The sequence below is a fragment of the Sinocyclocheilus anshuiensis genome, unplaced genomic scaffold (assembly GCF_001515605.1).
Source record: "Sinocyclocheilus anshuiensis isolate Anshui unplaced genomic scaffold, SAMN03320099.WGS_v1.1 scaffold190, whole genome shotgun sequence".
Classification (NCBI taxonomy): Eukaryota; Metazoa; Chordata; class Actinopteri; order Cypriniformes; family Cyprinidae; genus Sinocyclocheilus; species Sinocyclocheilus anshuiensis.
In genome coordinates this window covers 2,184,725-2,196,864 of record NW_015547663.1, presented here as the reverse complement: position 1 = coordinate 2,196,864, position 12,140 = coordinate 2,184,725, and the positions used below count along the sequence as shown (strand labels likewise).

Below are 12,140 nucleotides of genomic sequence, written 5' to 3'. Positions count from 1 at the left end.
ACCCAACTGCAGTTTGATTGAGATTAATTGGAATGCACAATGAAAAAACATGAGATAGATATTTATATTTATATATATATACACACATATACACACACACACACACACACGCATCTCAAAAAATTTGAATATCGTAAAAAAAAGTTACAAAACTTTTTTTTTGTAACATTTCAAAAAGTGAAAATTTCATTCCAGCATGCCGTCTTTGAGGACCTAGTTGATAGAGAAAAACATCAGTTATGTATTTGTCTTTAATTTGACTACAAAGAAAGTGAACTGAAAGCAACAACTGAATATTACCATGGCAAGGTGGAAGATGCCACCAACTTGACCCAAGCGGCAGGCCTCACTGATGAGACGCTCCGTCCCTGCCATTGAGCTGACATCACTAGTGGACACGAGGATCTGGATGCCCATGGCCTGCCACTCCCGAACACGCTTGGCTTGATAACCTGTCAAGACAACAAACGTTTTAGTGTGTTGCCCTGACCAACATCAGTGTTACTTTAGTATTATTTAAATACCATTACAGTATTTATTAATATTTTGAATTTAATTTAATTAAAATAATTTAATTTTTTATCTAATGTTTATATTTTATTTTAGCTGTATTTTATTTTATATTTAATGAAAATATTTAAATATTATTTTTAGTACATTAGTGCTTTTGTCAATTTTATTATTTTTATATTTAGTTTTAATTTTTATTCATTTCAGTATTATTTATTATATATTTATTTCAGTTTTTAGTAATTTTAGCACTTCAACAAACTTATTTTATTTCAGTTAATTGCAAAGGCATTGTTTTAAATTTTCTAAATGTTAAAGTTTATCTAATTTTTTTTAATTTTATTTCAGTTTTATTTCAACTAATGAAAAAGATTTTTAATAATTTTACAAATTTATGTGCTTTTGCTTTTTTATTTATTTCTTATGTTTTAATATTTCTGTTTTAGCTTTAATTTATACTTATTATTGCCTAGGAAACTAAATAAATCAAATCAAATATAAATATTACATAAATATGATTTACCTATAACGTCAGTTAAATTTAAATAACAACACTGACCAACGCTGACATGAAAACTGATCACATCCTAGTGCATATTTACCATTGCGGATGCCAGAACGTGATGTCAGCACCAGTTTACGAGCACCTCTCTCAGTGAGCCATTGGGCCAACTCCAAGCCGAAACCACCCAGACCTCCCGTGATGATGTATGAGAGAGAGGCAGGGAAGAAGGTACGGCAGATAGCGGGAATAGAAAGAGCAGAGGCTGCAGGAACAGTGCTGCTCGTCTCCTCTGAACGTACCTGAGAGGTGAAGCAATTAGCACAGTAAAGGATGAGAAATCTACCATCCAATATTTCATTTTTTTTATGCAGGTTCATTAAAATCAACCACCGCCCTTACCTGCAGCAGGACTTTGCCGATGTGTTTGCCCTGAGCCATGTAGCGGAAGGCATCCTCCACCTGGTTCCTCTCAAAGACAGTGGTACGTAATGGCTGAACGACACCACTAGCGATTCCCTTCTTCAGAAGCTCAGATACCTCCTCCCATTCCCTGTTCCCCTCCTCAAACAAAGCATCCAGCAGTATGCCGTGGAAGGCCACGTTCTTTAGGAACAGAGCCATACCTGAACCAAGAACAATTGGACAATTACATTTAACGCATGGAAGTGTAAAAGTAAGAGAATAATAGATCTAAGATGATTTTTGATTGATTCAGAAATTGTTGTACATCTGGGACGCACCTAGTGGTGTGTTGTTAGAAAGGTCATATTTGCCGATCTCCAGGAAACGCCCATGTCTGGCCAAACAACGCAAGCTGGCCTGCAGCTTCTCTTCAGCTAGGGAGTTTAGTACCAAATCAACTCCTGAAAAAACACACATACATATGGTGGTTTAATACCTCAATCCACAGCAATTTAGACGCAATGCTGTTGTGTATTCAGAGTCATTGTAATGCAGTCTATTCACCTTTGCCTTGAGTCTGGAGCATTACATGCGGTTCAAATGAGGCGTCTCTAGAATTAGCGAAAGATTCCGCTGTAAGCTGTGGGAATCTTTCCTGCAGGTACGCCTTCTTCTCTCCAGAACCTGTGAATCAAAATAAGATACATGTCAGCAGTGTTTATTTTTAAGCAGGTGTTTTAGTCATAGCTTTTGTCTTTTGATGAAAATCTCCACTAAATGTACACAATTTACGATATTGCGCCGCATTCATTGATTATAGCCAATTTCACTCTGACTACAATAGCATCTAATTTAGTCAACAAAATGACAAGTGTCACATGCAAGAAAATTAAAGATTTTATATATTAATTAAAACACGAAATTTAAATGAGTATAACTGCCCTTTGTTGAATTCTTTATGTTGTAGTTATTCATTGACTGTGTTATAGACGTGTTTCAATTAGTGATATACCAAATTTAGTTTTTTTACTGACAATTTGAAACCAAAATTAGTTTTCATTTAACACATTTCATTTTACACATTTCCGTCTTTTTGTGTAGCTGTTAATTTACTAGCAAAGAGCTTTAAGTCTACCAGTGTTCATTAATTACAAAACACATCTTTTTAAATTCTTAAGGAAGCAAAAGTGTCATTTACCGACAGTTGTGAAGACTCGGCAGCGCATACTAAGTGCAATAGCAATAGCGGCCTGTCCCACCCCTCCAGAGCCTGAATGGATCAGCACGCTTTCTCCAGGCCTCAGACGCCCTCGCACCACTAGCGAATAATATGCAGTGGCGTACACCACTGGAACAGAGGCTGCCTGCTCCAGCGTCCTGCACATAAACACAGCTTTACTTAGCATTGAGAGTTTTGGAGGAAGACGTCTCATTCAGATTCAGAGGTGCTGAGGTTCTCACCAGCTAGATGGAACATCCCAAAGGAAGTGCTTGTCTGCGTCCACACAGGTGGCTAGACCTTTTGCTGGCAGCAAACCCATTACACGTCGTCCACTGGGGTCTCGCCCTGAAAACTCCATTCCCAGCATGCATTGCTGCAGCGCTATGTCTCCTGCACAGACAAAACGAGAAGAGTCTCTTTCCGAAGTCTTTTTATAGGGTAAGCTAGCGTGCGAGATTTCACAAAAACAGGATGGGGTACAAACCAGGGATGGCATCTGGAGGCAGTTTGCCAGTGGCCAGCATGATGTCTCTGAAGTTGAGGGAGGAGTAGTAAACACGGCAGAGCTGCACGTTGGGATTGGATGGGATAAAATGACGAAGCGGGGAAGCGATCCATCTTAGCGATGAAAGATCACCGCGAGTCAGGACATTGATGTAGGCCTGCTCTGTCAACTCCTCGCTAAGATCTAAACATTAATGCACAGAACAGAAGACGATCACAACATGCTCAAAAGACTTTATCCAATCAAAGACAGATCAGTCAGCATGTCACTGAAAGTCTTATATGACTTCCTTTTTTACCTTGTGTTAACAACTGGTGTCTAAAAACACCCCACTGTCCATCACGGTACACGTTCATGACCAGATCCTTCTTTAGTAATGCCTTCATTTCCTTTTTGGTAGGAACAAGTGAGGGGACTTCAGCATCCTTACTTAGATTAGAAACAAATGCACACCTATTGGAGAGGAGAAAAAAGACCATGTACATGAATACTACATAAACATCTATACTACAAAACATTCAATACCTAACAATTGCATAATTGTAACATCAAAAATATAATAACAAAAGTACAGTAGCATATATGGAACACTAATTGCACAGGAATTGGACGGACCGTATACGGTTGCCTCCGGGCTCCTGTCTGAGGCAGTTCACCATTCCCACCACTCCATTATGACCCTTAGTGGCAATGAGCCAGACTGGGATATCAGATGACTCCGCTAAAGTGCTCTAATGAGAAAAAAGGAGACAGAAAGGGTTAGAAGCATGCATTAGGATTAATTTAATGAGTCTGCCGATTGGTTTTAGCCTGTTGTTATGGGATTGCAGAGTGTTCTTGGAGGGCTTGGCAACACCACTAATGAGTTTGCATGATTAATATCATGATGAAACCGAAGTAGTGACAAATGTTTTCCCCCCATATTGTGTCGACGGATTATCAAAAAAGAAAAAAAAATTGTAGGGCAGGGACTTGAGCATATCTATCAGTTGCTGATTGGACTTTGAGATGTGTGCGTTGTACTCAAAATGAATGCAAACTTGCAGTAAGAGGACTAAATGATTGGCTAAGTGCTGCATATGCCACCTGAGAGAAGGCTGAAGTTTTCAACAGAAGACAGAGTTATGACATTTTGGATGAAACATTACAAGGTCACTTCTTTCCATTAAAAAAAAGGATCATATACATGGACGAATAATTCACAGTAAGATCTATAACAAGTATTGTCTAAACAGATATTGTGAATTTTCATTTTATGCTGACTTTATTAATCACCTTTAGAGTCTCCACCCATTTATAGTCAGTAGGGTCCACAAAAATAAGTATAGGTTGATCCTGAGGGGACTGTTGGCGCTGATGGCAGAGGAAGAGAGCAGAGCCGTAGAAGGACTTTCTCAGCATGACCACATTTAAAGAGGCCTTTTGGAAGAGCTCCTCCCATTCAGTCTGAAAACAAAAAACAATTCCGTTTAGAACCTGAGAACGATGCAATGAGACAGGCAAAACAAAATAAAAGAACAGACAAAACAATGCCAAGTTATGTAATGTTGTTACTTAAATACAACTTTGTTATTCACTTTCATTTATGTTTAATGTATATTTAATTTTCATTAAATATAAAATCAATTACAGCTAAAATAAATGTTTCATTTATGTTTAATTTAAGCACGTTAAAGTTTTTAAGCACACACCTGTGTCAACAAACCCTCCTGGTTGTTTTGAGATGTGAGGAAGGCTACCGTCTCTCCCAGTGTGTCTCCTCTCAGTAGGGTGTGAAGCAAAACAAAACCGCCTTCCCTCGCAGCTGAAGTCAGGTTCTCTATCAAAAGTGCAGGGTAGGCCGTGTGCCCTGTCACACAGTTACACACAACCAGGTCAGCCCCATCCAGACCGCCCGTTGCTGGGCCCTGAAGAGGGTCCCACTGAGCAGTTGAGATGCCCTGCTCTTCCAGGGAGCTCTGGTGAGCAGAAAGCTGGTCAATGGAGACATCTGACGCTGTGTAGTCAAGACGCAACATTGGCTGGATATTGAGGAGACCAACAGCCCGAGAAAATACATGACCGTCGGCGGCTAGAGCCTGAAGGAGAAGAATACATGTTGAGAACTTCAACCGTGTCATCCACCCCTGCCTATTTTCATCCTAAATAATAAATTCACCACACCTCCACAACTTTGAGTTTTCCAGGAGTGCTGTTCTCAAGGGCCGTGTCCAAGCAGTGACGTAACGCCTGGGAGTCAAGCAGGCCGTTGAACAGAGGGTCCTGCAGCAGACAATCTCTCTCCTTCTCCACCGTCTGTTCCAGCTCAGAGCGCAGGTTTCCGTTCAGCTCCAGTCCGCACAGCACAGAGAGCAACCGTAACAGGCCTTTCTCTGCCTCTGCTCCAATCAGCTGGCTCTCTGTTGCACCTTCTAGCCCAGGGATGGAGATCTTCACTCCCTGATTGGCCAGCTTCCTCTGCAGACGCTGTACTAGACCTGCGAATACAACATAGGAAAAGTAAGCACAGTGCTACTGAAATAGAGGAAAATACCCCAGAAAATTTAAACTGGGGACAAAAATGAAATAATTTTAGGTCCATCTAATTTTACAAAACCTATGAATATAAAACATTAAATTGATCAAAAGCGAAAGACATTTATAATGTTACGAAAAAAAAATTCTGCTGTTCATTTGAACTTTCTATTTATCAAAAAATCTTGAAAAAAAAAAACTATATTGTACTAAAAACAATAACTGTTTTCAACATTGATAATAATAATAAATGTTTCTTGAACACCAAATCAGCACATTATAATGATTTCTGAAGGCTGAAGACTGCTGAAAATTCAGCTTTGCCATCACAGGAATAAATTGCATTTCACAATATTTTAAAATAGGAAATAGTTCTTTTGAATTGTAATAATATTTCACAATTTTACTGTATTTTTTATCAGCCTTGGTGCGCAAAAAAAAAAGACTTTTTTATATATGTGTGAAAGAATTGTTACCACAAAATGCCATGCTGCATTTCTCAATGAAATGAAAATCACAACGTGCCTTTGCAATGCCTCAGTTGGTCTCCAAGTTTCTCACTGGTTCTCAGGCAATCTGAGTCCACACAGGGAACAAAGGCAAACTCCTCTAAAGTGGGTAGAGTCTGCTGCTGTTGGCGACGGGGTGCTACGGTAGCATGAAGCCCACAGATCTGAACTCCTCCAGCTGTTATGTTGTCCAGGCAGCGGTTAACATGAACATCCACAGCTGAGGACAAGAAAGTTTGGTCAGATACATTTCAACTTAGGACAGGTTACATCAGACTTCAAGTAGATGGCGTGTCTAATACCTTTCTGGTCATCTGCATACTCGTTTACCCTCTCCTCATGAAGTCTGGGGTCCACACACACAGAGCGGATGCGAGTAGGCAGTCTCAAGCTGCGACCAGACAGCCCCACTACGATCATCTGCAGCATGGTGTCTAAAAATGTCACCCAGTTACCTGTCCAGTGAAGCTTTCCATAGTCACCTGGAAGAACCAGAATACAAAGAGCTCAGGACTGGCCAAATAGTGTCTTGGCCATAGCAAAATCGGGATTGGGATCGGGAAAGGTCCTCGAGTTGGGATTCGAACTCGGGACGCCCATAGCACAACGGCGCTGTATGTCGGCGTGCTGCCCACAAGGCTATCGGCACCGACAGTTTAAGATGCATTTGAGGGGAATTACCAGCATTGTTAGACTCCAGGATTCCCTGGAAGGTCTTTCCGTAGTCATATCCGCGCAGACGCAGCTCTTTGTAGATGTCCCCGGCTTTCAAAAGCAGTTTAGGATCTTCCTTGTCTACAGCCATTGGTTTATTCAACTCAGCATGGAAAGCATCAAGTCCAGCATCCTCCAAGACACTCACCTTACCTGAGACCACAAGGATATCAGTGTGATCATGAGTCTTAAATACTATATTTGTCAATTTACAAATATCTTGTTTTACTCGAAAACGTCATGATATAAGTTGTGAATGGTGTCTCTTGTTGACTGGAAACTCACCACTGACAGCCAGATTTCCATTCTCGGACACCTCAAAACGGTTAGTGGCGGGCATGAGTCGCACCTCCAGCTGGACAGACCCTGTGATGCAAAAACAATCTGGTTAACGCTAAGTCACAAGGACTAGCTAACAACTAATCTGTTCTATTTAGTCTCAAATTTAATCCACAATATTGAAGTACACTACAGTTTAAAAGTTTGGGATCAGTAAGATTTTTTGTAAAAGGTTATGCTCACTAGGGCTGCATATATTTGTACAAAACAGAGAAAAACAGCATTATTGTGAATCAGTATTATAATTTTAAAATAACTGTTTTCCATTTTAATACTTTTAAAAATATAATTTATCCCTGTGATGGCAAAGCTAAATTTTAACAGTTGCTCCAGTCTTCAGGGTCAAATGGTCCTTCAGAAATCATTCTGATATATTGATTTGGTGACCTTATTATTATCAATGTTGAAAACAGTTATCCTGCTTTACATTTTTGTGGAAACCATGACACATCTTTTGTAACATTCTAAATGTCGTTACTTTTGATCAAATTAACGTGCATTTGCTGAATAAAAGTTTTAATTTCTTTATAAAAAAAATCTTACTGACCCCAAACTTTTAAACAGTAGTGCATTTTTAGTAATAATTTATATTTTTTCCACCTCAGAATAAGAAATAAGCCATATAAGAGTGCAATAGTAGATAGATAGAAATTTGTCATCATTGTGCGATATAGTGACTACCAGAAACTTCAGGACCAAAGAATCTCAGACTTACAGTACAAAGAAAACAAATCTTTTACCCGTCTTGGAGAGGATGGTGGCTCTGTGGATGGTGACGTCTTCAAATATAACAGGTGTGTGCTCCATGACTGCACCCAGAGATCTCATCAGAGTCCTCCAGGCCAGAACCAGGTATCCTGTGGCTGGGTACAGCACCCGACCATCAATGCAATGTCCAATCATGTAGTAATCAGGAGACTCTGGGTTCATGTCTGCACAAAACATTCAAAAATAATCATGACATGACAGCAAAGATGAGAAAAACACTAATTTCAACTTCACAACTACCCACCGATATTGTACACAGTGGCTGAGGTGGATCCCCCTGAGCCAGCAGGGAAGTCCTCCACCTTGGGCACATCCCAGACCTGGGAATGATCCCACTGAATGTGAGGGGAGATGAGTGGGGTCCCAGTCGGAACAGGGTATTCAACAGTTGGGTACAATTTATTACTGTCCACATTAATTCTGCAGATGCAAGAGAGTGTGCATCAATCATCAAATTGATGGAAATGCTGACACTTTGAGGTCAAAACAGCTAGGAAATTAAGAGTACAAAAACCAACCCATTCATGTAGATTTTGCCCACATGAGAGAGGAAGAACTCCAGATTGTTGGCGTGTCCTCTTTTCACTAGGGGGAGGATGGAGCAGGTGGGTTTTAGGCTCCGCTTCAGGATGGCCTGAAGATTTATCAAGAGTATGTTAATAATAGAAATGGATCTACATTTGAATCTTCAAGACATGTGTATTAAGGTTAATTCCCTGTTACCTGCAGTAAAGCATGTGGGGCAATTTCTACTACCACAGCATTATCCGGCACAAAGCTCAGTCCCTCCTGAAAGAGCACAGGGCTGACCAAGTTATTGACGTGGTACTCTGCTGATGAGTAGAGCGCTAGTGGGCTCTCCCAGTCTGTCTGCGGGATGGACGTGCTGATCCAGCGTGCTGAACGAGGCCTTGGGCTTTTTATTACCTAGAAGAACATGCACAGGAAGTCAGTGTCTATCTGTGCTGAGGTTTTGAGACGTTAATGTCTAGTAGAGGGCACTGTGACACTGCAATGCCTCACCAACTCACATTCTGCAGTGCACACAGAAGGGCTGGAGCAATAGAGGCCATATAATAGGAGTGGAAAGCCACACCGGCACTGCGCACTTCTTTGGCAAACACACCGCTCTCTTTCAACTGGGCAACAAACTTGCTGACAGAGTCCTGCATAACCAAACACTTGCTGTTAGGTACTAGTATACATACAATCATTCTATATATTTAAATTCAATACCGGTAATTTCTCAAAACCTAAAAAAACATGTTTACATGTATAGAATTAATGTTAGTTTGGTATTTAAAAACAATTTTTTTATATATATTTAAAATAAGGCTGGATAGACTGGAGAGTAAAGGCTACTGAAAATTCTACTTTGCTATCATAGGACTAAATTCAATTTTAAAATACATTCAAATAGAACAGTTATTTTACATGTAATATTTAAAAAAATTTTTTTTACAATATTGCTATTAATACTGTATTTTATAAAACATTCCATAAAATAAACGTAGCCTTGATGAGCATAATACTTATTTTAAAAAAAAAAAAATCACAATTTTATTCTAAAATATATATATATATATATATATACACATACATACATATATACATACATATATATATATATATATATTTTATACACATACATACATATATTATAAAATATATTCTTTTTTTTTTTTTGGGGGGATGTTATTTCTTAGAGGGTATATACCTGAGGGCCTGAGATGGTCACTGTATCCTCAGCATTGTGACAAGCAGGAACGACACCCTGTGGACACTGAGCTTTGCATTCTTCCCACGTTAGGCCTGAGTGGGGAGATAATGGGAGGGTTGGTAAAAGGAACCATTGGTAAGCTTGCTAAAAAAATTATAGCATACATTGCTAAACAAAAAACTAGGCAAATCCCCCATGGAGGGACGCTTTGCACTTTGCACTTTGCACTTCAAATTAATGAAGCAAAGCCTGTGAAGGCATCTGCTGCCACACTAACCCACTGCAGCCATGCCCCCCGGGGGCAGGTTGGCCTCTTTAATACAGCGTCCTCTCCAGTAAGCAGCCAGAATGGCCTCGCTGTGGCTCAGGGAGCCATCGGCGTAACCACACGCTAGCTCTCCTACAGAGTGGCCCACGATCCCATCAGGCTGAAGACCCATCTTCTGCAACATGTCAATCTGGGCAACCTGGAAATTTGACAGGAATGCATTCAGGTAGGTGAAAGATAGTCAGGCATGAAAATTGTGAGACTACAACTAGCAAGTCTACTAGGTTTGATATGAATGATATCATAAAATTATCAGTTCTTTTGTCTCATAACTGATTGTGATGTGACAAGTTTGCATATGCAAGTGTGCCAGTTCCACAGGAAAGAACTGTTTGTTTGAGCAGAAAGAAAGCCATACAGGTTTGAAAATGCGGGTTGAGTAAATAATGACGGAATTGTCATTGCAGACGGAGCGACTGTTGAAATCATGACTGATTGTGCCACTGTATTGCAACATTTGGCAGGCCTATATCAGTTCCAAAGTTGTCAGGGGTCATTTTTTCATTGAGAAATTCTGCTGATGTCAATACTGTTCCAGTCACACTGGCACTGTACTTGGTATCTCTAGAGCTGGGGGAGACTGACCTGAATGGCTGCAAGACCAACAAATGCGTGGACAGTGTCTTCAAAAGTGCTCTCATCAGCATCCATGAGCAAGCGAGACACACACAACCCAGTGTCCTTCAGAGCCACGTCCGAACGCTGGATCGACTCCCGGAACTCAGGCAGCTGCATCAGGCTACGGCCCATTCCAGCCCACTGTGTGCCCATACCTGTCAGGAGATAGAAATAAAAATCCAGCCAATGTGATCATGTGTAGAGAGACTTTCCATTACGGTGACTGACTCGCTTTGAATCACAACCTTAAAAGGGTTATATATCGCACATTTTACTGTATTATTTATTTCCACAAAAATATTTAAAAAAAATTAAGTATCAACACTGTTAATAATAAGTATTTTAGAATGATTTCTGAAGGATCATGTGACACTGAAGACTACTGAAAATTCTTCAGTTAAAATGTATTACAATAGAAACTGGTTACTGTAAATTTCACAATATTATTATTTTACAGTATTTTTGATCAAATAAATGCAGCCTTGATCATGATTATATAGTATGTAACACTAGATAATTTTTCTCAATAAATGACAAATAAAACATTATTTTCTCATTTGTTTGATTGGGTTCTCGGTTTACTTTTAGGACTTGTGCGAAAATCTGATGATGTTTTGGGTCATATTTATGCAGAAATATAGAAAATTCTAAAGGTTCACAAACTTTCAAGCAACACTGTATACATACACTATTTAATATTTTATTATTATTATAAAAATGTAATTAGTTGAGATTTAGTTTATTTATTTAAATTTCCCATTACCTTAAACTGTTAATTTTTGGCTACTGAAATGTCCTTTCTGCATGTAAAATACACAAAATTTTACTTTTATTGTTAGTTCTTTTTATGTTTAGGATTAATGGTATCTAATTGTACCAGCTTTCTTGTTTTTATCTCACCATGACAACATCAGAAAATTGCTTTTGCAGCTTGGTTCCAATAAAAGCTATTTTTGGATGGTACAGGAAGTTTCTATAAGTTACAGTATGTATTCTGTAGTACATCAAGCTGCTTTAATATAAAATGTTGAAGGAAATAAGATTTCACCAATTTAAAAGTTCACCATAAAAAATATAAATGCCCCCTCACCTGAGCAAATGTACCAGAGGGGTCTGGGTGTGGGCTGGGCTTGTTGAACTTCTGTAAGCTCTCCCTGTGCTCCAATCAGTGCATAGCCCCTGTACGGCATGCCTGCCGTTGGAACTCCAGACACATCATTCAGAAGAGACAGGTAGCTTGGGTTATCTTTATGCTGCTGAGCATTGTTGAGAAGGGAAATGACTGCCTCCTCAGTGCGACCGGAGGCCTGCAGAAGTCTGGGGACTGAAGGTTGTGCAGCCTGAGCCAGTGATTTTGAACCATGTGGACGCAGGATAACATGGACATTTGAGCCTCCGAAACCAAATGAGTTGATGCCCACGATGCCCCCGCGGACAGGTATGGGCTCCGACACCACGTGCACCCGGCCGTCCGTCAGAGCAGGAA

General features: G+C 39.8%; 1 protein-coding gene across 1 annotated transcript in view; it reads right to left on the bottom strand.

Moving 5' to 3' along the window:
- Positions 1-186: 186 nt before the first annotated feature.
- Positions 187-12,140, bottom strand: part of LOC107702482 (fatty acid synthase-like) — a 22,337-nt gene continuing 10,383 nt past the window's right edge. The window contains exons 10-36 of the mRNA XM_016504824.1: positions 11,745-12,140; positions 10,622-10,809; positions 9,986-10,175; positions 9,706-9,800; positions 9,020-9,154; positions 8,712-8,915; positions 8,507-8,622; positions 8,233-8,408; positions 7,961-8,152; positions 7,167-7,247; positions 6,849-7,034; positions 6,470-6,649; positions 6,184-6,387; positions 5,308-5,621; positions 4,836-5,222; positions 4,420-4,590; positions 3,760-3,875; positions 3,443-3,597; positions 3,124-3,327; positions 2,879-3,029; positions 2,616-2,794; positions 1,982-2,101; positions 1,756-1,878; positions 1,415-1,638; positions 1,113-1,314; positions 301-452; positions 187-213 (exon numbers count right to left, since the gene is read on the bottom strand). Of these exons, the coding sequence (XP_016360310.1) occupies positions 187-213; positions 301-452; positions 1,113-1,314; positions 1,415-1,638; positions 1,756-1,878; positions 1,982-2,101; positions 2,616-2,794; positions 2,879-3,029; positions 3,124-3,327; positions 3,443-3,597; positions 3,760-3,875; positions 4,420-4,590; positions 4,836-5,222; positions 5,308-5,621; positions 6,184-6,387; positions 6,470-6,649; positions 6,849-7,034; positions 7,167-7,247; positions 7,961-8,152; positions 8,233-8,408; positions 8,507-8,622; positions 8,712-8,915; positions 9,020-9,154; positions 9,706-9,800; positions 9,986-10,175; positions 10,622-10,809; positions 11,745-12,140 (4,868 nt within the window). The remainder of the gene's footprint in view (positions 214-300; positions 453-1,112; positions 1,315-1,414; positions 1,639-1,755; positions 1,879-1,981; positions 2,102-2,615; positions 2,795-2,878; positions 3,030-3,123; positions 3,328-3,442; positions 3,598-3,759; positions 3,876-4,419; positions 4,591-4,835; positions 5,223-5,307; positions 5,622-6,183; positions 6,388-6,469; positions 6,650-6,848; positions 7,035-7,166; positions 7,248-7,960; positions 8,153-8,232; positions 8,409-8,506; positions 8,623-8,711; positions 8,916-9,019; positions 9,155-9,705; positions 9,801-9,985; positions 10,176-10,621; positions 10,810-11,744) is intronic.